General features: G+C 40.4%; 1 protein-coding gene across 1 annotated transcript in view; it reads right to left on the bottom strand.

Moving 5' to 3' along the window:
• Positions 1–7,808: 7,808 nt before the first annotated feature.
• ALG14 (ALG14 UDP-N-acetylglucosaminyltransferase subunit) overlaps positions 7,809–25,398 on the bottom strand; it is a 33,720-nt gene continuing 16,130 nt past the window's right edge. The window contains exon 4 of the mRNA XM_026671849.2: positions 7,809–8,785. Within this exon, the coding sequence (XP_026527634.1) occupies positions 8,555–8,785 (231 nt within the window). The 3' untranslated portion in view covers positions 7,809–8,554. The remainder of the gene's footprint in view (positions 8,786–25,398) is intronic.

The raw sequence follows: 25,398 nt of genomic DNA, 5'->3' as shown, positions 1-25,398 counted from the left end.
GCTGCTGCCATTGCAAAGCACCGCCGCGGCTCTTCCTTTTTGCCTTTCCCTTCCCAAAGCAACGCGGGACTGGAGCCGCGCGGAGCCACGCCGGCGGTAGCAACTCCTGACTCAGGGAGCCTCCGAGGGGAGGGGAAGGAGGAGAAGAGGGGGGAAAGGATGGGGGGCGATTCCCAAAAAATCTTGTGCTGACCCGGCCCGTCTGTCAAATTTTAAAAGTCAATGCGGCCCCGAGCCAAAAAGTTTGCCCACCCCTGGGTTAACCCATGCTTCCCGAGTTCAATTAATACCATGCTAATTACTTTATTGTCTATTCCTATCATATATCACAATAGCTATACTCTTTGTTGATATCGATTTTAGCATTTTCATTTAAAATAACCACAGCAGCTTTGTATTCTTTGACCAAAAACAGAGCCAGACTTAGGAAATAATAGGACGAATGCTAATTTTTTCCACTTCTGTGCCAAAAGATTCAAAGGAAATTATATTTTATGCAACTTAAATACTTAGAGTTTATCAATTGTCGCTGATTAGAGCTCTCGATAGCAACCAGACAGAACAGTCAATGGTGAGGTGCAAGAAGTGCTATTTCAGCAATATTTGAAAAGCTCTCAGATCCCCTCTCCAGTTTTAACAGAAATTAACATTGTGACCTTTTGTTGGTCTAAAGCCAGAAGTCCTCTGGTGATTTGTGGTTTTGGCAGCAACTGGGTCATCCTAATCAAAGCTAGGTTAAGGTAATTTCTCTTTGAGTTACAATCTGTTGGTGTATTTACACAGCTATTACTTTAGATTATTGATGGCCCTGGCCACTTCTTGATGTGAACTGTCTGGTTCCATTCGTAAAGCTTTACTATCTCACTGATAATGAAACATTTTCTCAGTTTTAGGTAAAATGCTAATGCGCTGAAATATCAGAGATCTTCAAGTGCAAATGTTAAACACGCTGAAACAAGTCCCCGTCATTTCCTTCAATTCCAAAAAAACCTGTTTAAAAAATTGCAAGTAAGGTACCTGCCTGTGAAACTGAAGCGCTGATCAAAGTCTGGTTTTTGACTTTACGGATTAAAAAAACGTGCCCTGGGCAGCCCTGCTAGGTTGCATAGTGTACACCCATTGACGGAGCATGATTATAGAAGGTGAAAAATATATGTTCCCGTATAATTTACTAAGCCAGCATCTCATACCTACACCACCCTGCCTCCAAGTTGTTCAAGGATCTGGATTTTTATGTAATCTCTCTTACCTCCTCCACCCACATGTCTTGTGGCAATTGTGAAATGCATGTATGCATGCCTGGTTTCCAACTTTTCCCTTGCAGTGAAGAAAAAGGAAGACGCAAGAAAAGATCTCCTGACTTTGGTCCCTTCCTCTATTACAACAGCCCCCAATCTTTTGGGCACCAGGACCAGTTCCATGGAGAGAGGTTTTTCCGTGGACTGGAGAGGGCGTGGTTTCATGTGCTGCCTGCATCCCATGGATGGGACTTTGCTTGTTTGCACAGCCTGGTTTCTGTCATGTCACGGCCCAGTGCCTGTCCACGGATAGGGGGTTGGGGATCCCTGCTCTACTACTTTAATCTACTAATGAAGTGAGGACAATGAGGTTGAAAAGTTTAGAGCTGTAGTCCCAACTGCTTCCCCACAACTCACCTCTCTCTCCACCCATATGGCTCTTGTGGAACCATAATCTCGGACACAGATGTCAAACTTGCCGTCATGTGATGTATCATGACATTTTTCCCCTTTGTGGAGCTGTGGGTGTGGCCTGCACGTGACACATCCAGCCCGCCCGCGGGCCACCAGTTTGACACTCCTGATCTTGGAGATCCTGTGATTTGCAGAATTCACATTTCCCGGCTTTGCTTTACCCTAACATTCTTCAATCCTTCCTCAACAATGTGCAGCGGATGGGCCATCATCTTCACTTCTGTGGCCACAAAATGGTAGAAAATATTTCCAGTTGGTTGCTGCTCCCTTCAGTGGGGGAGCATAAAGATCAAAGGCTGCCTTGCTTAGGCAGTCCAATCCTGAAACAACTATATTTTCCAGGCAAGAAGGAATGAAATAAATTGTTGGAGCTGCCTCTTCCATCTGTACTTTCAGGACAATTTAGTGCATGTGTTTGACCAGAGCAGCGCATATGATAGGTTGAAAGTCACTGTTATTCTATGAAATGTAAAATTCACTCTGAGCTAGAGTGGTTAAAAAAAAACACGCAATATCTACACTTTCTGCAACCAAACTCTTTTCTTTCTCAGTAGCTGCAGGCATGACTGGGCATCTAAAGCAGGAGGCCAATTGAATATAGGGCCAGGCTGCTGAAGCCTTAGAGATGGGGGAGAAAATACTGGCTGTAGTTCAGAAGCCCCGAGGCTGGCATTAGGTCAGAATTCCTGCCAATTGAAAGGGATTGCCCACAGTCTCCAACTTTGCGAAACATCTGAAATACCGGTTTAACCAAACAGTGATGCAGATAACCTGGTGTAGAGCCAGGAAGCACTGACCAGAATTCCAAGCAAGATGATATTCTGCAATCAGGTGAATCATTAACTGATTTCAAACAAGCCTTGATGTGTTCGGTGAACCCTCTTCATTGTTCCTTGCAAATTCAGGGTTTCTGTGTGAACTTGTGTAACTCTGTTCAACAGTTGAACCCATGCGTTGATTCATTCTCTTCTGTTCGGAACAGTTAGGCCTAGTTGTCCAGTATCTCCTATTAGCTGCCTTGTCAGAAGCACAAATTGTCCTTACTTTCTTTTACTTTTTACTTAGCATTTACTTAGTTAAAAAAAAAAAAAGAATTACCCTGTTTAAAACACATTGAGACAGTTAATAAGGTTTGTTTCAGTCCATGAGATAACATAAGGTAGGCCTGCCTAAATTTGCTTGTGTCTCTCTACTCTGCTTTGGTAATAAGGCCAGCAAGTTAACTTGTAGGATAAATTATGGTGCAGGGATTGGTGGAATTCCCAGCTGCTGGCATAAAAAAAAAATCAATCATTCCCCTTAATGTGGGCTGGGATTGGGAGAGGAGGCAAGTTTTGACAGACAGAGCAGTGGGTTTAGCCATCGGTCAAAATGTTTGCTTTTGTTTGCTTTAGGGTCCCTGTCCTACCGCTTTCTCTAGCAATATGGGGTTTCTACTCTCTTCTAGTGTCAAATCAGCCCAGCAGGACAAAACAAAGTGACCATGGAGGGAAGTCACTGGGCCTCTGGATCCAGATGTGTGTCAAACTCCATTCAATAGTTGTGCTGACTGGTGTTGGTGGTTTTTAACCTCCTCAGATGTGGATTATATCTATGATGTTATTTTTCATTGCTTTTATGTCCTTATGGGTTTGTGTTTGTATGCTGTTTTAAAATATTGTTAACTGCCCAGGATCATGAATTTGAAACGGGCAGCCATGTAAATGGGAGTAAATAAGTAAGCAACTGGAAAGATACAGCATCAAAAGGAGTAAATAGATGCTGAGGAGATATCATTCTTATCATCATTGTAAAGTGACATAGACCATACATATAGAAAGCTTAGTGTTAGAAAAAAGATATCATACCTTATACATGGAACACAAAAAAATAAGGTCAGCTGGCTTCAGTTATAGGTTAGGAATGAAAAGAGGGATGTGTTTTTCAAGAATGTTTGGCTGGGAGTGAATCTGTAGATGACTGGGGGAGATGGCTAAAATGTCAGAAGTTCAAAATGAATTTGAAAGATTTGACTGTTGCATTCAGTGGCAAGAAAGGAAGGGCTCTGCATTTAGACCGGACAAATTGGATGTAAAGTTACATCTGGTTACCTGATACCTGGTTCTCAATAGCACCTGTGAAAGGAATCTGGATGCCCAAAGGGTCAACACAAACTTAGGCTGCATTGGTAGAGGTGTAATATCAAGATCACAGAAAGTGGTAATTCTGGTTTTATGCTGCATTGGTCAGATTGCAGCTGGATTATTGTGTCCAGTTTTGGTTACCACAATGCAAGGAAGTCAAGGAACTGGAAATAATGCAGAGAAGACCTACAATGATGATGGTGGATCTGGAGACAAACTTTTATGAACAACAGTTAAAAGAACTGGATAGTTTTAGCCTAACCCTAACCCTAGTTTTAAGGCTAAGGAAATTATAACCATCTCCAAGTATTTGAAGGGTTGTCATAGGGAAGAATTTGTGGATTTATTCTCTGCAATCCCCAAGAATAAGGCAAGAATCAATGGGGAGAAGTTTCTGAGAAGGGGGGCCAAGCTTGAAATATTTTCTGATAGAATTACATATATTCCTCAAGTTACAACCCACTTATTCAGTAACTTTCAAATTATGATTGTGCTAAATAAGGGAAATTTACGATCAGTCTGTAAAGTTGCAGCTGTCATAGTGTCTCATGGCCCCTCATGAAAAACTTAAAAATACCTACTATATCCAACTGCCATGCTGAAAATATTGCTCCAAATGATCTGGAGGGCACTGAGCAGAAAAGATGTTGTAGTATGGAAGAGGAATTTTTTAGACTGGAGAATACATTAAGTAGCAGTAAATTTGCCTCATAAATGAATGTTCCTAGGAACTGAAAGAGCTTCAGTCATAACAATCAGAGGATGATATTCCTTATTTACTAAACAATATACGGCTCTACAAAAAGTCCTGATATTTTAACCTTCATCCGAGTCACTACTAGGCAAAAAGCTAGAACACGAGTCAAAACTAGGGGTCAGGGTCATTCGCATCGTTATTTAGCCCTTCACTGATATTCCAGTTGCATTCAAGAAAATCCTTCACAAGGAATTCATTAGTGAAGCACACTGCAAAAATGGTTCTGGTTCAGCTAAACAATTAATATTTCGTTATCTCACATCTCAGCCAACTGCCCACAAAAACCAAAACATGGCAATGAAGAAAACTGAGCTCAAACAGGAAAATTTACTGGAGAGATTAAACTGAGGCTAAGAGATGTTTAAATCCTGACTCATTCATCACAATTACCATTCATCTGTCTTACTTAACTCACAAGATGGTTGTGTTGATAAACTGGGAATGAAAGAGCACCTTAGCTTAAAAAGAAAAGATGGAAAAATGTCAAACATTTTATTTAAAAATATCAAAGCCTCATAGATTTCCCTACAATTCAATGCTAATTTCAAATTTTTGGAATCTGTTATTGGAATAAAAATGAAGTCCTATAAACACATATTTGAAAATAAATTCTACTGAAGCCAGAGGAAACGTATTTGCACAGATGTATGCATTGCACTGGGATACATATGCCATAATATAATTCTCATTGGTTAAAAAATAAAATTTTCCCATACATCTAATCTGAGTTCTGGTTACCACATAATAAACAGCTTCTTTGGTGTGGCAGTTAAGGCATCAGGCTAGAAACAGAGAGAACGCTGAGTTCTAGTCTTACCTTGTGCATATGAAGCCAGCTGGGTGACTTGGGCCACTCACTCACTCTCAACTCTAGGAAGGAGGGAATGGCAAACCACATCTGAAAAACCTTGCTAACAAAATTACAGGATTCCAAGACAACTGCAGGCTCTGAAAATTAGGTATAATTGAATGGAAGGGGGAAAACCCAAATTCTATGCATACAGTATATGTTGTTTAGAGGTTATGGGGTAACATAGGGGTTAGGGATATGCAACACAATGCAGACCAGACTGAACTACAGATCAAACAGCCCATCAACTATGCTAGTGGAGGTGGAAATCCACAATATCTGGAGATTACTGAGTTGCTTGCTTCAGTCATACTATTCTGTAAGACACTTGAAAAGATATTCAATTACACTACTAACTCTAGCTGAACTTCATTCAACTGTTCAGTTACTCCCTCTACAAGATTCAGAAATATGCCTGTTATTTTTTGTGTTTTAAAAGTCGGTCTCATCAGATGTTGCCAAGCCAAATTTGATTACTATGGTGCCATCATAATTATGTCAATTTCCACTTTTTCTGTTAAAATGTAAATGGAGCTGCTCAAAAAAACCTGAAGTAGTTCTTACAGGATATTAAACCTACTTTGCAATCAGACTAAGGAAAGCCTTCAGAAAATGTTCTTTCTCCTGCCAATTTCACAGAAACATCAGACAACATCAAGTTGGCATGCTAGAAAAGCAATTTTCTTTCAATTGTAAAGTGCAGACACTCTTTGAAACTCTCTTTCTAGCTCAATCAAAAGAATCAGAGAAGGAAGTAAGAGTAGCAAACTCCTGTAGATACAGACCTTGGACTATTGTTTGGTTTCATAAATGGATCACGTAACACATTTGTTTTTCTTTCTGATGTTTTCTCCAGTGTTTGTGTTTCTGCTAAATCTGACCACTTATGTAATGCTGTATACCAATGACTGATATGTTTTCAGTGCTTTATATAGAGAATAGTAGGTTTTTAGTGTGCTATATACACAGAATATTGGACTAGAATTTGCCTGAGAATCTCAGACAACTGCAACACATTTCAGAAAGTCCAGTCTCCTCTGAAATCTATTATTCTTAATAGTGTTTGATATTTAATGCCATTTCTGATTTAAGGGAAAGGATTTCAAGTACTAACCCACATGTCTGGAAGTATTAAACAAAACCTAAATACACAAAACTCATGTTTGCTGACAAAGTAGTGCTTTTCTTTCATTTCTCTCTCATCCCCACTCCTTTTGGCATCATTTAAGTATTTACACATGAGGCTACCAAGAATACTAAAACAAAATCTTGTCACTTCTCTGATGAAAGTATCTTGTCTGAAATTTAACACGGTTAAAAAGATTTAATCCCAAACTTGGAAAATCTGCTTTTCTTGACAATAACTGATGCTTCTGTTTGTGGCATCCAGTACTTCTTTTATTTCTTAACAATTCAAGACAAGGCTTTAAGAACTGTACTTTAAATCACAGGGCTTCTCTGTTAGGCCAAAAGATTAGGGGTGTGTGTGAAATGGGATAGCAGATTGTTTGGATTGTTTTGGAAAAGCAGAAGCAGAGTGAAAACTGTTGTGGGGCCAGGTTAATTTGATTGTTCCCTTTACCCTTAAAATAGTCAGCAGATACAGCAAGTCCTCAACTTACAACAACTGAGCCCAAAATTTAGGTTGCTAAGTGAGAAATTTGCTAAGTGAGATTTGCCCCATTGAAAGATGTTTCCTGCTGCATTTGTTAAGTGAATCACTTCCATTTCTTAAATGAGTTAATACGGTTGTTAAGTGAATCTGTTTTCCCCAGTGACTTTGCTTGTCAGAAGGTCGCAAAAGGGGATCATATGATCCTACTGGGACACGGCAACCTTCAGTCAGTTGTCAAGCATCTGAATGTGAATTACATGACCATGGGGATACTGCAGCGCTCAAAAGTATGAAAAATGGTCATAAGTCACTTCTTTCAGTGCTTTGAACTTTGAACGGTAACTAATTGAACTGTTGTAAGTCGAGGACTACCTGTATTTTATTGCTTGAGTAGAAGAAATGAACATTGTTACACCAAAACTAGAATCTCTCTCGCACACACACACTTCTATCTCATTGGCCTCTGAAATGAGGCTGTATGATCTGAATCTTAAAACATAGTTCTATATCTGGAGGGAGTCAGGGATAATTGGCAAGGAGAACCTCTATTTGCTCCAACTAGCATCTTCTCAATTGACCTTTTTCCATAGAAAGTTCAATGGGACTCTACAGTATACTGACGTCTTAACTACTGTTGTCAAACCTTGGCAAACTTTGTGGAAAAAAAAGTTTAGTCAAGCGTAACAAACGGGAATGTAGCAGTAATTTCTCAATTCTGAGATGGTAGTTCAGTTCACATCACATCCCAAGCTTTGTCTTTATATTTTAACGCCATGTCATAACACATCAGTACTGGTGTCATATTAATCCATTCATCCTTATTTAATTTCTACAGCTGTCCATCTCAGACAAGTGACTCTGGATGGCAATAATAAAAACAATTAAAAGCAATTATAGTAGTAGAGTACAAAAATAATATATATATAGCAGATTTGGGAGGAAGTAAAAATAATAATAATTACATCACAGATTTAGGAACTAGTAACAAAGCAGCAGTATTCCCAGGGTGTCAACCAGAGGTGATATTCAGCAGGTTCTCACCAGTTCTGGAGAACCGGTAGCGGAAATTTTGAGTAGTTCTGAGAACTAGCAAATACCACCTCTGACTGGCCCCGCCCCCATCTATTCTCTGCCTCCAGAGTCCCAGCTGATTGGTTGGGTCTTCTTTTGTTGCCCTGCATAGGAGAATGGAGCTGGAAAGCAGGTTAGTGGGGTGGTGGGGAGGGAATGGAATTTTGCAGTAACCTTCCCCTGGAGTGGGGTGGGAATGGAGATTTTACAGTATCCTTCTCCTGCCACGCCCAGCAAGCCACAACCACAGAATCGGTAGTAAAAAAAAAAACTTGAATCCCACCACTGGTGTCAACTATGTGACCTCGGATGGCAGACACATACAGTCTGTTTGATTTACCATCAGGTCTAGTTTGAAAGAAATTTTCAGACTCCCAAAAATGTTTAGTGGTCATACTGGAATTAGTTATATTTGTCTGTAGCATGTCACACTATTCTCCCAAAATAGAGAGATTTAGGATATTTTTCTTTTAGAGCAGGCCACTGGACAATGAAGTAATCTGAAAAGTGGTAAAGAATTTTTCCGGACAGAGATAGGTTTTCAACACGGCAGATGCTCTCGACGTACACAATGGTTATTTTCTTTAGTCCCAGTATTTTGAGTAATAAGGCAGATAGACATATGGGAACACACGTTCCTGGGCCATTGCACAGCACCTAAAAAAAAGGAAATAAAAGAATTCATCAAACTGTCCAGAAATCTTAAAAATATGTTAAGCAACAAGAATATATACAGTAGATATGCACAGTACAAAAAGAACTATAAAATGAATCCAGATTTAACGCAAAATACAAAGACAAGATAAAAAGGTAACGTTGACATAGGAGTAAAGCTTAAACATTGGAAAGACGCACTTTAACATTAAGTTGAAAAGGTGACTGGATTAAAGATTTAATCAATGTTCCCCATCTTGAACAAGCAGGCCAAAGCAGATTTGTAAGCCAATCAGAACTGGGATGCCTTTTGTGTACTTTGGCTTAAGTGAGGAGATGATTCACTACCCCTTCTGAATAAGTCATATTGGGAAATGCAGTTTTTTAAAAATCCAACTTTTTGGACAATCGGGAAGAGAGAAACCTTATGTTTTAGTTGAAGTTACTTGAGATGAATATAGAAGCTGGGTGCAAGGTCTTGAGTTTATTTCCTCCTTGCAAACTTGATTTATTCCAGGGAATTCTCTGAGCAGCCTGAGGTTCACATTCCTTAATTGCCTGGACTTGAGGCTGGTCACTATAGCCAGAGGCCTGCTCTGATTTCCCAGTGATTTGGATAAGCAGTCTCATCTTCAAGATGGCCATATAAGCCCTCCTTCCTTGATCTCCTCCTTCCTACGCTTCTTTACACTTCAGAAGTACAACCTTTCCAGGTTCCTAGGGCAGATCCCGCTTAATTGGACTTCACAGCCTGGAAGAAGTATCTGATTTTGTCTCGTCAGTTGAATCCAGATTAGACAAAGGAGCAACGAACCAATATCTACTCCCTGAACTAATCCAAATTCATAGATCCTGTGAGTTCAGGAAGGCAAGGAGAGTACTAAGTCAACTCAGACAAAGAGCTAAGTACTTAATGATAAAGACCTCATTCCTTCTCCTCCTCTTGCAAATGTCTGGAGGCCATGGTCATCATCCTTGCACCATAAAAGGAACACCTGTCTTTTCGCTTCCTTCCTCCTTTCTAATTGACTATCTGTCCTTACTTATGGTTGTCTTCTTCCACTACCTCTGACCTGTTACATTTATTTTCCCCTCTTTCTTCTGAACTCCCAATCCCCCACATTTAAGACAGCTGTACCTCCCCTTTCTCTGGCTTCTCCAAAAAAATCGTGCTTGGCTCTCTTCTTCCCTCTCTACAGCAATAAAGAACATGTATTGGACTCCCCCTTCCTATTAAAAGTGCACCATACAAGCTGTTCCACTGTTACCCCTGCAGGGCTGTTCACTTCCACCCCTTCAATACTGCTTATTGTTTTAAATGCTATTTCCCAATGAAAGCTGTTTCCTTTCAATGCTATTTCCCACTGACTGTTAGTTCCCCTACTGAGTGCTTTGTGAGTGTTTTCATATTTTCATGGCATTGTCCCTTAATAGTGCTTCCTTTCAATGCCATTTCCCCCAATAAATAGTTTTCCAGTGAATATCACCTCTCCTTTCACTGCTCTTTCTCATCCTCTGAGTTCTCCACGGATGTTTTTCTTGGAATGGTTGTCTTCTCCCTTAGTAAATTCAAATCTCCTTTCTGGGGCATATGTGGTTGCCATTTCTGTGGTTCGTATTTACTCTAGAACAGAAGTGTCAAACCCGATTTCATTGAGGGCCGCATCAGGGTTGTGTTTGACCTTGGGGGGGGGGGGGCTGGGGGGGCATGGCCAGCTTGACGTCACTTGTGCGATCAAATGCCAATTTTGCTAGTGGTTTGTTTTGTTAGCACTCTGCCAGTGAAAACGGAGCCCAGGCGGGCTGCGAGCCTTCGCTGTTTCCAGGGTGGCTCTGCAGGCCAGATGTAAACACCCCATGGGCCAGATCTGGCCCACGGGCCTTGAGTTTGACGCCCCTACTCTAGGACATGTTGTGTTTAAGTCCCCTTTAGTTAAAAGATCTCAGCTGCATTCTGATCCCTGATGAATAGTTTCTAAATACAGGAAGTCCTTGATTTGCAACCTTTCATTTAGTGACAGTTCAAAGTTACAATTGCACTGAAAAAAGTGACCAGTCCTCACACTTACAGCTGTCACAGCACCCCCTTGATATCATGATCAAAATGGCAACTGGCATGTATTTACAATGGTTGCAGCCTCCTGGGGTCATGGAATTGCCATTGGCAAACCCCCCAGCCTGTTTCTGACATGCAAAGTCAACAGAGGAAGCCAATTCACTAAAGACTGCTTGATTCACTTAACAACTACAGTAATTCCCTTAGAAACCATGCCCCCAAAGTCATAAAATCATTAACCACCTTCATGCTCAGCAATCAAATTCTGATTCCCAATTGTGGTTGGAAATTGAGGAGTACTTTTACACCCCACCCCCAATAAAAAAATCACAAGGAAGCTGCCCTTTATCAAAATAAACATAAAGTGATATATTGTGAGAAATTTGGGATAGGCAAAGAAATCCTATTCTGTTCCCTTATAGAAAGAAAGACATTGTGAACTTAACTGAAAGGAGGAAGGTACTGTATGTGGAAAAGGAGAAGTGGGTGGGGGCATGCAATAAAACCAATAAGATCGCTATTAGGGGCTGTAGAAAGATATAAAACAAGCCTATGCCCAATCTTTTCTAATCACACTGCATGGTTCCGTGGTAGATGGTCAAGGTTATTATGGACTCAATGAAGAGTTTTGGGGGAAGTGGGGGAGGGATTAAAATGGAATGCCAATGTCTGCTCCTGGATTCACTTCCCTTAATATGCAGTTGGGGTTCTCTCATAAATTCTGTGTCAACCCTGAAGGTGGCCGAACTGTGGCCCTTTTTCCTTTGTAGCGGTTTCTCTAGGGAGTTTTCTTCTGACACAGCCTGGAGAGAAGGGGCCAGGGAGGAGGGTGAAGAGATAGCTGGGATGTTGTAGCCAAAATAAAATTCTTTCCTCTGGGAATCAAGGACATTGGTGCAGGTGCATAGAAGGAGGAGACTGCTGTTTGGACCATGTGATGAGTGACTCTGGAGGGGAAGTAACAAAGTTCAACTTTTAATTGGGTGTAAAACCCCTGGGAACCCAGAGCCGGTTTTCCACCAAGAAATTGCCAATTTGATATGTTCCAATAAAATGTTCTTCAAAGAATATGCCTGCCTCAGAGTTCTTACTGCATGGGACATATTATTTGGAACCTTGACATTCTGAAGATTTGATGGAGAGCATTTCCCCACTTTTTAAAAAAAAAATAATCTAGGCCTTCCTGAAACTTTTTACACGAGAATAATGTATACCTCAATAGGAGCCTACGGCATGTGAATTTCTGGAACAAAAACTATCGGGAAAAACAGAACCTCAGAAGGAGTCTGGTAGCCCCTTTTCCAACTGTTGGGAAACTCCCAGCCAGTCAGGAAGGAAAGGTCAAGCAGGGAACTAGCCGTGAGTCTTTGCACAGCTATGAGAGGCATAACCTTATTTGGTTGTTCCCAGCCTGGGGAGATTCTTGTAAATAGAGGCAGAACACAATATAGTTGATGACTTGAACCTTTCACGAGTGGATCTGGTTGCTTTTGCTGACATTAACTAACAGAATGTATTGAAAGGCATAAGCTTTTATGAGCTGCAGCTTTTTTCATCCGATGATGCAGATCACAAAAAGCTTATGCCTCTTAATATATCCTTTTTAGTCGGGAAAAATATTCCCAGATGGCTGATTTTTTTTTTCCCACCACAGTCTAACACTTCTCCCCTCCTACAATGTTTTCAGACAAAAGCAGGGGAAAGCACAGGGTGCATTGGGACCATCCAACATTTCTGTGGGAAGAAGAGGAATTGAGAATGTGGTTAGCATGAGTCATCCATGAATTTGTTACAATTTGGCCTTAGAAAATTACATTCATAGGTCATGGGGGAGATAACTAGCCAGAAAGAAAAAAAGCAGTGGTCTGGTTTAAGTCTAACTTAGTCTCTTGTATAACAGTCTCTAATGGAAATAAATGGAAATATTTCTTGAATTCTACAGTATTTATTATTATTTTGTATGCTCAGCTGAGAATCATTTTTAACTCAACAGAGCACCTCAGAATTCTTTGTACTATTTACCCTTTCTCTACTGCATTTTCTCCTAAATATAACTTACCACCAAATGACTTTCACAATCTATTCTAATAGAAACTGGCAACACCTGGACTGAATCTCACAAAACTTGAGAGAGATCTTGCTCTGCAAGTATACCAACGATTCCTACCCCATCTCCACTGCCATTTTCCAGGACCTTGTCCAAATATTTTTCCAAATGACTAGTGTTTTTTTTTTTCTTTTCAAAGCTGAAAATCTTTTAAATAGACTAAGAAGGCACCCCAAATAATAAAGCGACACACTGTAAGCATAGATATAGAAATTGCACGTGGAAGGACTACCTGGGAAAACGAATTCTCACTCTCACTCTCACACCGAAAGGAATCTTTCTTATAACACTCACATGTAGTAACAAGTCCAGGAAGTGTATAAATACAAAATAATATTATTTGATCTTCAGGAAGACGGTCTGAAGATTGATGCAAATTTAAACTAATTAAATTTACCAGGCAATGTTCCTATTTTTAATAAAGCTTCTATATACACATGGTAAGTCTCCCTCAAGCTCAGCTTGACTTTTGGTAACAATATTGACTATATCCAGATCCTAATTCTGAATTTCAGATCCCGATTTCCTAAAATGCATTTTAAGGCACAAGGCTGCTGACTCAGTGTGCAAGGAGGGTGCACAGATTGTGAAAACATCTACACACAGAGCATTATACATTGACCAGTAGGTCTTCTCTTGAAGGCCTGTGTGCTTTGTGATTCACAGCATAGACCACAGGTGTGAACATTTAAAATTGCCATCCAAAATGTTAAGGGGTAAGCCTTGGGGAAAACAGGCAACCTATCTGAGAAAAAACACACACAAGAATTGAGCCATCTAAAATTCAAAAATAATTAATTACGCAACCTCCTTAAGATAGAGCAGAATTTTTTACGAATGAATGAACATCTAATGTGGTTTCTAAAAACCAAGAGACAAAACAGCTTTTTAATGTGCAATATATTAATCCTTGCCTGGAAAACCGGAGAAAAGTACCAAAAATCATTTTTCCTTCCACATTCCTTGCCCCCAACCATGGCAGATTATGAACTTCAACACTCTCCAGATGAAAGCGGCTTCAGTCTATTGAATATAGCAAATGTATTCAACTGACATTTACTGCTTCCAGTGAAGAAATCAGAGCTTCTAGCCTCGCAGGGATTAAATGTCAGCCAAACAGGCTAAATATGGAGGAAAACATCAGTTTTCAGACACATCATGGTGATGAAAAAAAAAAAAATCCAGTGTGTTTTAATTTCAAATTGAAGATCTCTAGATGTTCCCAAGTGAAATAAAATTGGAAAATGACATTGTTCCCAAATCTTTCCAGCAAAGACTTGTCTTGAATGCCCTGCCATTTTGCTGAAGGAAGCCTTGAGGTCTTCGTTGGAGCAGGGATCTATTAGTGAAGCTGGTCTTTGTGAGTAAAATCCTGGTAGCGCAACAATCTATTTCCACATTCTGTGCCAGAGCCTCTTTGTAAGGCCACTAATTGCCTGAATTCACAAAGGCACCTCACAAACATTGCTGTATTCCCTCTTTGCCGACAGGACACAGCTCAATTTACAAGGAGTTTTTTCCCCGCTCCCAAGAAAGAATCAGTGTGGCAAAATAACTACAATTGGTGGGTGTGTATGCAGCTAGGTTGCTTAAAATATAGTCCTGCTATTAGTTGTGCATATCCGGTTTTCGTGGGTCTTAGACTATTTATATGAGTCTGGCCAAACTTTTCTTAGACTTTAGGAAAGGGGCATGCTTGTTATGTGTCCTATGTTTTTTTAAAAAAATATTTTCTAAAAGCCCATTATAGCAGCTCAAGATGTATTTAGCAGCATTTAAGGTGAACATTTAAATGTGCTTTAGCATGCATTTAAATCACCAAACAGGCAAGAATCTAGTACCTCAGTGTAAAAGCAAAAATCACCACTGGCCTTAATCTCCAGTTAGTAAATACAGATCTAATATGTTTGGTAGAGAATGTTTCATTGTCTGCGTCTTTCCGCTGAGTTGTTTCCTGCTTTTGATATTTTGGCTGTGCTCAGAATCCTCAGCAATTCTCAATTTTATTTATTTATTTATTTATTTATTGAAATCCCACCCTCACTCAAGGTAGCAAACATATCCAACCTATCTTCCTCCTCCTATTTTCCTCATAACAACAGTTCTTGTGAGGCGAATTGGGCTGAGAGAGAGAGAGACTGACTGGCCAAAGATCAAGTAGCTGGCTTTCATGGCTAAGGTGGGACCAGAACTCCTGGCCTCCTGCTTTCTAGCCTGGTGCCTTAACCACCAGACCAAACAGGCGCTATGAAGATGTTCTGGTACGTGTGTATGTGTGTGTTTTCACTCTGTTAATTAAAATGGTTCTTGAGTAATATTGAACATAAACATAATGTATTTGTAGGGATATGCAAATTAAATATAAATGCAAATTTGAAGGGGGGCAGTGCTTTGGAGTGCATAGGGTGTCACACCTGTCTGGAAATGTATCTTGTTCTGGACTCACAAGGCAGCTGTGAAATCCTGGGGAAAACCCTGGATGCTTTAACAAACCTGTGCTTTAGTTGCGCCTCCACAGCCCCAAAGCACTTTTTTTATCAGCACGAAGCTCTGGATAGATGCTGTCAGTGACTGTAGGCCACTTTGGCTAGACACAATACTATGTTGAGTGAAGTGCTGTATCTATAACACACCTGTGGTTGGGCGAAAGCCAAATCGCCCACAACAAGGTCTTTTAAAAAAAAGAAAGAAAGAACATACAGACAGTAATAAGACAATGCACAAAATTGCTGGATGTGAGACAGACATTCTTGCCCCGGTGAGGTGATGCAATAACTCATCAAGAAAAATCAACCCATTAAGAAAAATCAGAAAATCAGATGGGAGAGCCCATCATTTCAGTCACATTAAACTTCTGATGTGACTAGAAATCAGAAGAATTAGTGTAAGAAATCAGAAATCAGAAGAATTAGTGTCCCTTCATCCTATCTCTGTGATGGCGAACCTATGGCGTGCCGGACGTGGCATGCAAGAGATCACCCGGAAGAGCCCCACTGCGCATGTGCGCACCCTGCCCGCCTGACAGCTGATTCTCAAGTATCTGGCGTGCGTGTGCAGGGTGCAGGGGCGCATGGGAGATGTGCGCGCATGTGCACAGATGCTCAGGGTGCACAGGGGGATCTCGTGTGCATGCGCAGGGTGCGTGGGCCCCCCCACGCGCATTGCCTTTTTCGGCAATTTCCAGCATGGGAACCCAAAAGGCTTAGTCACCACTGCCCTATCCTATACCAGCTGGCTGGTAACTTTGGGCCAGTTGTTCTCTCCCTCACCCCAACCCACCTCACAAGGTTGTTATTATGGGGGAAAATAGGAGGGAGGAAGGAGTAATACGTATGTTCACCACCTTGGGTAACTTATAAAGTAACGAAGGCAGGACAAAAATCTAATAAATAGATAAAATAAAGAAAACCTATCAACTAGCCTGAGAACAAATAACTCAACTGGTCTCTGGATCTCTCTGCTGTACTTACACCCCCACTGCCTCATATTCTCCTTTTCCCAGTTGCCTGCTAGTTCTGCTGTGCCCTCTTCTAAACCCTGGTGAGTTTGGCAGCTTTAAGAACAAGGAGAAAGGCCAGGATGTGTGCTTCTATTGCTGCCACACTGGTGACACCGAAGTAATCAATTTATCATAACAAGCGGTATCCTAGCAACTCTAGAGAAATCAAAAGTTCTCACCCTCTTCAGGGATGCAGAAAAACGAGTTTTTCTAGCAGCCTTGCAAAGATGCCCCGGCAGACAGGCAGACAGGTATTTTTATATTTTAAGGGAAGTGCGATGATACTTGGGAAGAAGGTGAGACTCATAAAAACCTGCTTTGCACTGCAAGTGTTATGACTAACTCGTCAACTACGTTGAGCAATAGGCATTCATGGAACATCTGATCCTTGCTTTAAAGAGGACTAAAAAACTGAAAGTAGCAGAACCAGTCATCTCTCTTTGCTCATGGCTCACTGGTCAAATCCTATTGCCATTGTCAACAGGGTGTGCAAACAGCTGCAGCCACCCATTGCTGTTGGCTATGCTAAGGTCATTGAAGACTTTCCCCAAACTGTGTGACCAGCCACTCTGAAATGTCCTTAGGGATACTTACAGTCTTACACAAATCCACATGTCTTACCTGGATGGTGGCTGACATTACCTAGAGCGTCTTGAGAACATGTGGAGTGGTGGGGAGGACATGGGCAGGTATCCCAGAGCAAAAGTGAAACTACTAATTGCCCATGTTCCAGACTGGAGAGCCAGTTTGATCTAGTATTTAAGGCGCCTGGCTAGAGACCGGGAGCTCTGAGTTCTAGTCCTACCATAGCTATGAAAGCCGGCTGGGTGGCTTTGGGCCACTCATTTGCTTTCAGACTGACCTCACCGTGTTGTTGTTGTTGTTGTGGGGAAAACAGAAGGAAGAAGGAGTATCAAATATGTTCGCCGCCTTGAGTTGTTTATAAAAATAATAAAAGGCAGATACTAAATGCATACATTGTTTTGCGGACTCATAGAGAACAATGGCTTTGCTTAACAACCATGGCATTCATTTATGATTCGGGTTTTCACTTAACGACCATGCTGAAAAAGGGAATAAAATCAAGCCCAGTCACATGGTGATCCATATCACGACTTAACGACTGTAATTGCCGGGCTCAATTAAAGTCATAACTTGAGGATTACTTTTGGTGCATGTGGTGATGTATTATACATGTCTTTCGGTATGTAGATGACGGTATGGTTCTAGGTCAAGGGTCCACATGTGACAGAGACCATGATGTAATGAAGAGTTCAAATGCTAAGATTATGGGCTGTTTCACAGGAAATCAGGAATTAACAACAGCAAGTTTTACCCACAATGGTGAAGAACGATAGGTATGTGCTTTTTGCTACTTTGTTATGTGGAAGTGAGAGAAGGGTACAATTAGGAAAAACATCAAGCAAAGTTACATGCAGTAAGGATGGGCTATTTAAGAATGGAGTATCGCAAAGGAAGGAGACAGGGTGAGGAATGAATGGGTGCTGAGAAAAGGAGGAATTCAAAAATAAGAAGGAAGAAGGTTGAGGGGGGGGGGTTGGTTGGTCATACAGAATGTAAATTAGGATCCAAGTGCAAAGAAATATATGAAGAGTAAATGGTTGAAAGAATGGGAAAGTCCAAAACTGTCACTGGATGAAGTTGATGAGTTTGTGAAAAAGAGAAGTTTAATGAACCTAAGGCAATATATGAATCAGTGTATGGACATGACAGAAGTAAAGGATGATTTAGTGCAGGGGTGTCCAACCTTGGCAACTTTAAGACTTGTGGACTTCAACTCCCAGAATTCCTCAGCCAGCAAAGCTGGCTGAGGAATTCTGGGAGTTGAAGTCCACAAGTCTTAAAGTTGCCAAGGTTGGACACCCCTGATTTAGTGGATTCAAAGAGATAAAGTGAACAATGTTGGTGTAAACCAGTTTTAACTCTGTTTCTGTTCCTTTTTTTTTTTTTTTCCTCATTTCATGCTTTTAATTTCTTTGGCTTGCCGTTCCATACTCTTTCTGTGCTTTGTATAAATAAGCTGGAGCTATCTTGAAATGGAGGACTTTTTGAACTAAACCAGAGAGTTATAACCTTATCTCTTCAAAAACAAGAGAGAAAAAGGTCGTACAAAGGAAGTCAGGAATGCTGGAAGGTTAGGAAATTAAGATGCCAACTCATGTGTTTAGATTCCTCAAGGACTTCTCTGCAATTGCAAACTATGCTCCCATATTAATAACATCCAAATTATGGACCACTTTAAGAATAACTGAAGGAGCAACAAAAAGATTAGGTCTATGCAGATATCCTGCCTTTTCTAAGGGGTGATTTTATTGATTTTCTTAATATATTACTTGTTATGAAAGATCGCCTAAAGTTGCATCCATGTGAACTTTACAGATAGTCCTCAACTTATGATGACAATTGAGCCTAAAATTTCTGCTGCTAAGCAAAACATTTGTTAAGTGAATTTTGTCCCATTTTATGACCTTTCTTGCCACAGTGGTTAAGTGAATCGTTGCAGTTGTTAAGTTAGTAAAATGGTTGTTAAGTGAATCTGCTTTCCCCATTGATTTTTGCCTGTCAGAAAGACTTAAAAGGTGATCACATGACTCTGGGACACTGCAACTGTTGTAAATATGAGTCACTAATAAAGGAGAATATTTGTAGCTCAGGGTTGATGTGAGGGGTCTTTGGTGTTCTCTGAGGTTCCTTGATTTCTTGCAGATGTTTCATTACCCAAACTAGGTAACATCATCAGTGCTAGGTAATGCAAGAAAACAAGCAAGCTCAGTGAGCACCAAGAACTTCTCAAATATGAGTTAGTTGGCAAGCATCTGAATTTTGATCACATGACCATGAGGATGCTGCAATGGTCGTAAGAGTACAAAATGGTCATAAGCAATTTTTTTCAGTCCGTTGTAATTTCGAACTGTCACTAAAGGAACTGTTCCTAAGTCGAGAACTACCTATATATGAATGCTCACAGAAACAAACAGGAAACATACAGATTATTAAAGTGACAATGTTCAAGGCAAGTCACAATGAATGTTAATGTTAATATCTATATCTATATCTATACCTATACATATACCTATATCTATATCTATATCTATACATATATCTATCTATATCTATCTACGGTATCTATCTATCTATCTATCTATCTATCTATCTATCTTCTTAAGTTTTCGTGGGTACTTACATGTATGGCATTCAGCTTTGTTCGGGTATTTTCCCACGTCATTGTAGTTGTGCTTTTAAAGTTGTAGCAACGTTTCGGCAGATATACACACACACATACACACACACACACACGATCCTCAATTTGCAACCACAACTGAGTGCAGAATTTTGGTTGCAAGTTGTTGCAGCTATAAGTTGAATCACTGACCAGGCTTGATTTTATGACAGTTGTTAAGTGAATCACCAAAATTCAGTGAATTGTGTGGTCATTAAGCAAATCACGTGGTGTTTAAGCAAATCACACGGTCATAAGACTGAATCCAGCTTATCTAATGGGTGTTTTTGTTGTTGCCTGGAAAGCAGCAAAAAAATATGGCCAAACTTGACTGAGGGACACTGCAACCAGTCATAAACATGAGATGAAATGAAAAAGTGCCTGAAATGGTATCACATAACCACAGGGGTGGTGTGGCAGTTGTAACTTTGAAGACAAGTCATGAATAATTTTTTGAGTCCATCAGAACTCCAAATGGCTTGTTAAGCAACTAGCTATAAATTGAGAAATACCCATGTTGAGCAAGGTTAAGAATATTGTTCTGGCATCAGGAAGGCTTTGCTCAGAATGTGGTTTATCCATTCATATCATCATCAGAAAGTTGATCAAAACTAAGGCATGATAGAAAGAGTAGCAAGATGGATACAGGATTTCCTTAGATTGCTTAGGGAAAAACTCAACAGCTGAATACAAGTCAGAGCAAATGTAGGTATAAGTCAGATGAGGAAGCTTTAATACTTAATAAGTCATGCTGTAAAGATAGCCAACTTTGGCTTTGTTGCACTCTTCCCAAAGCTGGGGCCTTCTACATGTATTAAACCAGGGGTCCTCAACCACCGGGCCGCGGACCGGTCCCGGTCCGTGGAGCACTCTGTACCGGGCCGCAAATAAAAAAAAATTTAAAAAATGGCAGCTTTCTTCGCCTTCGGTGAATGCTGCTGGGATCGGGGATCAAGGACACAAATGAGAGAAGGGGAGGGAGGAAGCAACCAAAGCCTGTCCTGCTCTCTGGCTCAGCGGCTTCGGTTTCCTCCCGCCTCATTCCTCTCTCAGTCGCTCTCTCGCTGCTCCACCAGCCCAGGAAGAAACTGCTTCAAAGAAGCTGGGGGGTGGGGTGGCCGCAGCTCATCCGAAGCGCCCGTTCACCCCCATCCCGCCCGCCCGCGCGCGGTTCAATCCACAGTGCTCCGTTCTGCCTGCCTGCCTGCCTTCTTCGTTTCTGGTGAGAATAATAACTATTCGCCTCTTTTTATCAGCCGAACCTGCTCCGAAACGAAGAAGGCAGGCAGGCAGAACGGAGCACTGTGGATTGAACGCAGCGCGCGGCGGGGGTGGGGTAAACGGGCGCTCGGAGGAGCTGCGGCGACAGGAAAAGCCACCACCCGCCCCGGCTTCTTTGAAGCAGTTTCTTCCTGGGCTGGTGGAGCAGCGAGAGCGACTGAGAGAGAGAGGCAGACACCTGAGGAGGAGGCAGACACCTGCGGGAGGGAGGGAGACACCTGAGGGATGGGGCTGAGGGAGGCAGGGCCGGGCGCTCCCTGAACTTGGTGGTTTGCTGGCAGGCGTTTATTACCTGACTAGGTAACAACATCAGATGTTACCTAGTCAGGTAATGAAACGTCTGCAAGCAAACCACCAAACTTGGACTCCCCCGGTCCTTGAAAAAGTGTTTCTGCTTGAAACTGGTCCCTGGTACAAAAAGGTTGGGGACCACTGTATTAAACTACCAATTGCTCTTAGCCAGAAAGGATCATGTTCTCTGGGTATGGTCAAATGTATAAAATTAAGGACTGTTTTAATGTAGTATTTTCTTTTCAGTCATGCACATTACCATTGCCAAGCCTGGTACCTGAAGCCAAAAAACATGCTACTCACAGTATCCCACTCTAAAAGTTCATGCTCAAGGGACAAGGAGAGGAACTTGGTACAAGCCTAAGAGGAGAGACTGGTTGGGTTTTAGAGGAATCTTCCTTTCTGTCACACATTAGAACACTAGGCAAAATGCAGTGTCCCAGACCCCAAAGGAACACTATGGAGATAGAAAAGCATCTTACTACTATACTGTATCTCCCCACTTCTTGGCTAATCAATTCACAGTTGCTGGGTTCACTATGACCACGCTTAGAAAAATTATATTCTTGCTCCCTCCTCCCCTTAAAAAAATATCTAGCCAAAGGAAGCCTAAATATTTCCAAACCAAACATTCAAAAGAATGCACTCTCCATTATTGACAAAACAAAGAACACACAGCTCACTCTTACATGATCAGATATCCTTGCTTAGAAAATTGTTAGCCACACTGTGTACTTTCTGAATTCTGGAGATTGTATCATTGCCTTCCCTTCTCTGTACTTCAGGAGAGCACTGTACAAAACCAGTTGAAACAGCATGGGGCGGCAGGGAAGTACTGGGAGGTAATGAGCCAAAACCACACACAGAATTGCAGTTAGTCATATTTGTGTGTGCTACAGGGGTGCTTGAAATGGTAGCACCGGGTTAAATGGTTCAGAAGAAGTTCAGCATTAAAATAGTCAAATAAAAATTCAACCCTGGTCCCTGTCAAAATAGAAACACTATATAATTATTATTATGAAGAAACTGAGTAAGATATAAGAATGACTATGAACTGGTTGTATCTTTCAACATTAAATATCTGAGCTTTATCAGATAGATAGATAGATAGATAGATAGATAGATAGATAGATAGATAGATAGATAGATAGATAGATAGATAGATAGATAGATAGATAGATAGATAGATGACTTGTGATTATCTGCAACCAAGTCAGAGTTAAATTTTAATGATCTCATAGACAGATTTTCTCCAGGACAAAATGAACTATAGTTCTAAGTAATGTTCAACATTGGTTCCCAAATTCCCTGATAAGGGAATGTAAAATAGCTTCCACTGTGATCCTTTTATTAGCAGGCAAAAAAAAAATATGCTTTATTTAAGTTGCTATAGAAGGCCTTGCCTATTTAACAGAGGGTAAGTTTTAGTGCCTTATGTTTATTATAGTGATTTCCGTTTTTGCACTAAAGGATTTGAGAATCATTTATTAACAGAAAAGTGGAATATAGATCCTCTAAACATAATGAATAAAATTATTCACCGTTTCCTTTAGTCTATAGGAATGTTTTGTCAAAATTACCAATATCTTATTATTGCCACAAACGTGCCCAGTACATTTGAAGGAATTTCTATGTGAAGAAACCAAATCTGGACAATCTAGAACTGTGCCACCTGTGGTCTAATCTAAGCATAGCTCACAAAATTGTCTGCTATAACTTCTTGCCTGTCAACAACTTTTTCAACTTCAATCACAATAATACATAGACAAACTATTGATACAAACTCAAGGTAAACCGCTCCAAACTCGAGTGCAGAAAATACGACTTCAGCAACAGAGTGGTCAACGCCTGGAACGCCCTATCCAACTCCATTGTTACAGCCTCAACCCCTCACAGCTTCAATCTCAAACTGTCTACCATGGACCTCACCCCATTCCTAAGAGGTCCTTAAAGAGGGCATGCATAAGCGCACCAGCATGCCTACCATCCCTGTCTTACTGTCCCCGTTTATCTGTATTTACTTCCTTTGTTCTTGTTTATGTTCATCCCTATACTTGTTATCGTGTACATGTTTGACAAACAAATAAATAAAATAAAATAAAATAAAAATAAAATAAACTTCTTGTGCTGGCTGACATCTTTGCTGAAAGTATCATGCTATGTCAGCTTTTGCCAGGTTTTTGACTTAATCAAGAACCTACACTGATTTAGCCATAATTTTCTAACTCTACAAAGGATCCTGGGATGTCTATTTTTCCTCAACAGAGGAAAAATATCTATTTTACTCAATAGATAAGATTGCATGTCCAGGTTTTGTGTAATAAGTTTAGATATTAGGAATGTGTTATTTTTCATTTTGTTATATGCCATTGTCTCATAGTAAAGTACTGGCAATCAATTTAATAGACTCCCAATTTCAGGCAATGGAAGAAGTCAGGTGTTGGATTCCAGCCCAAACTGAAATTGTTAAGTTCCTGAAGACATCTGGAAAAGATGCTTTTGTTTCTAAAATGTGGAAAAATCCCGAGTGCCTTGCTACCATAGCAGATCACACAATATGTGTCACTGTGACACGAATGTAAGAGCAACAATCATTAGAAGGTCGCAATCTACTTTGTGCAGACTACAGCAACCTCACAATGAGTTATTTTGAAGATATTCTCCAGAGACATGATAAGGGGATCAGCTGGCTGGCCTGACCCAGGCATCATAGTGATGGGTCTGCCAAAGGTCGTAGGGAAAAGCAACAGGAGGAAATGGCAGATGATTTTCCTTTACCTCTTGGGCTACTACTGCCAAAACGTTGCATGTTAGTAAAAATATATTTTTTTTTCTGTTACGGGGGGAAAAAAATCAAGTTATGTCAGAGAAAATCCATGCATTAGATAAAAATATGATTAAAATTACAGTTACAAGATTTATAAATACAAAATTATTTGATTGTACACATCAAATGTGTATTCTCAAAAAAAGTACAACTTGCCCCTGCCCCCATGTGGAAAAAGAAATCTAAAACTTAAGTATTGCCCAAATGTTCTGGGAAGAATCTCACACATGGCATTCCTTTTAATAAATATATATAATCAAGAGGCGTTGTGTCGCAGTGGTTAGAACACAGTACTAGTCTGCTGACTGCCAGCTGCCAGCAGTTCGATCCTCACTGGCTCAAGGTTGATTCAGCCTTCTATCCTTCGGTAAAATGAGGGCCCAGATCGTTGGGGGCAATATGCTGACTCTATAAAAACCACTCAGAGGGCTGTAAAGCACGCTGAAATAATATATAAGTCTATGTGCAATTGTTATTTGTTTTTCAACTGAAAAAAAATCAGCCTATCTAAGGTATTTATGTGGAAAAAAAATAGAAATGTGACACATGAATGTGCAAATATATTGGAATATAACTTATTGTATTGGTCTTACCCTACCACTAAAAAGAAAGGACACCCTAATGTGAATTGTAACAGAAAGGAACAATGCCACATTATCTGTTCTAGCACGCTACTGAAGTGCCATGAACTTAAGACATTTTGAAAGCTGGAGAGAGAATGGAAAGTCTTAGCTAAGTGAAATAAAGATCTCTTTTAATATAGTTCTGCTGTCTGAGTGTTTCTGTAACAAAACATAGCTGTGACAGTGATTGTTAGCACATGAATTTGGCATGTAGCTTATTTACCTCCAAAAGTAGGATATAAAAATATGGGGATGCCTGCCTTAACTTTCCATTTTATAATATCTAATCTGACATTTTTAAGATATATAGTAATCATGTGGCCTGAATGACTTGGCTGCATTCTTGATCATCATTATTGCTGTCTGACTCAAGTCAGCTGGCTATTTCTACCTATATGGTTGTAAACAAGTCTGAAACCCAAAAGTTTAGAGGACGAAATGTAATCCTTACTTTATCACTAATCTTACTTTATTACTCTTTCACTTACCGAAGGCAGACATTGTAGGAGGAGAAAAATTAGAAGGAATCTGATAGCACCTTTTCAGACTAACCCATTTGATTAAAAAACATAATTGTGTTATTCTGAAAAGGTGTTACCAGACTTTTTTTTCCTGATATATAAGATGGGAAAACTCTGAAGAGAGTTTTGAGAAACTTTAAAACTTTTCTAGGAGAAACTCTGAAAATTAG

This window comes from Notechis scutatus, chromosome 3 (genome assembly GCF_049901735.1).
Source record: "Notechis scutatus isolate UNSWTSFEM ecotype Mainland chromosome 3, rNotScu1.2, whole genome shotgun sequence".
NCBI lineage: Eukaryota > Metazoa > Chordata > Lepidosauria > Squamata > Elapidae > Notechis > Notechis scutatus.
This window is presented reverse-complemented; position numbering and strand designations above follow the sequence as displayed.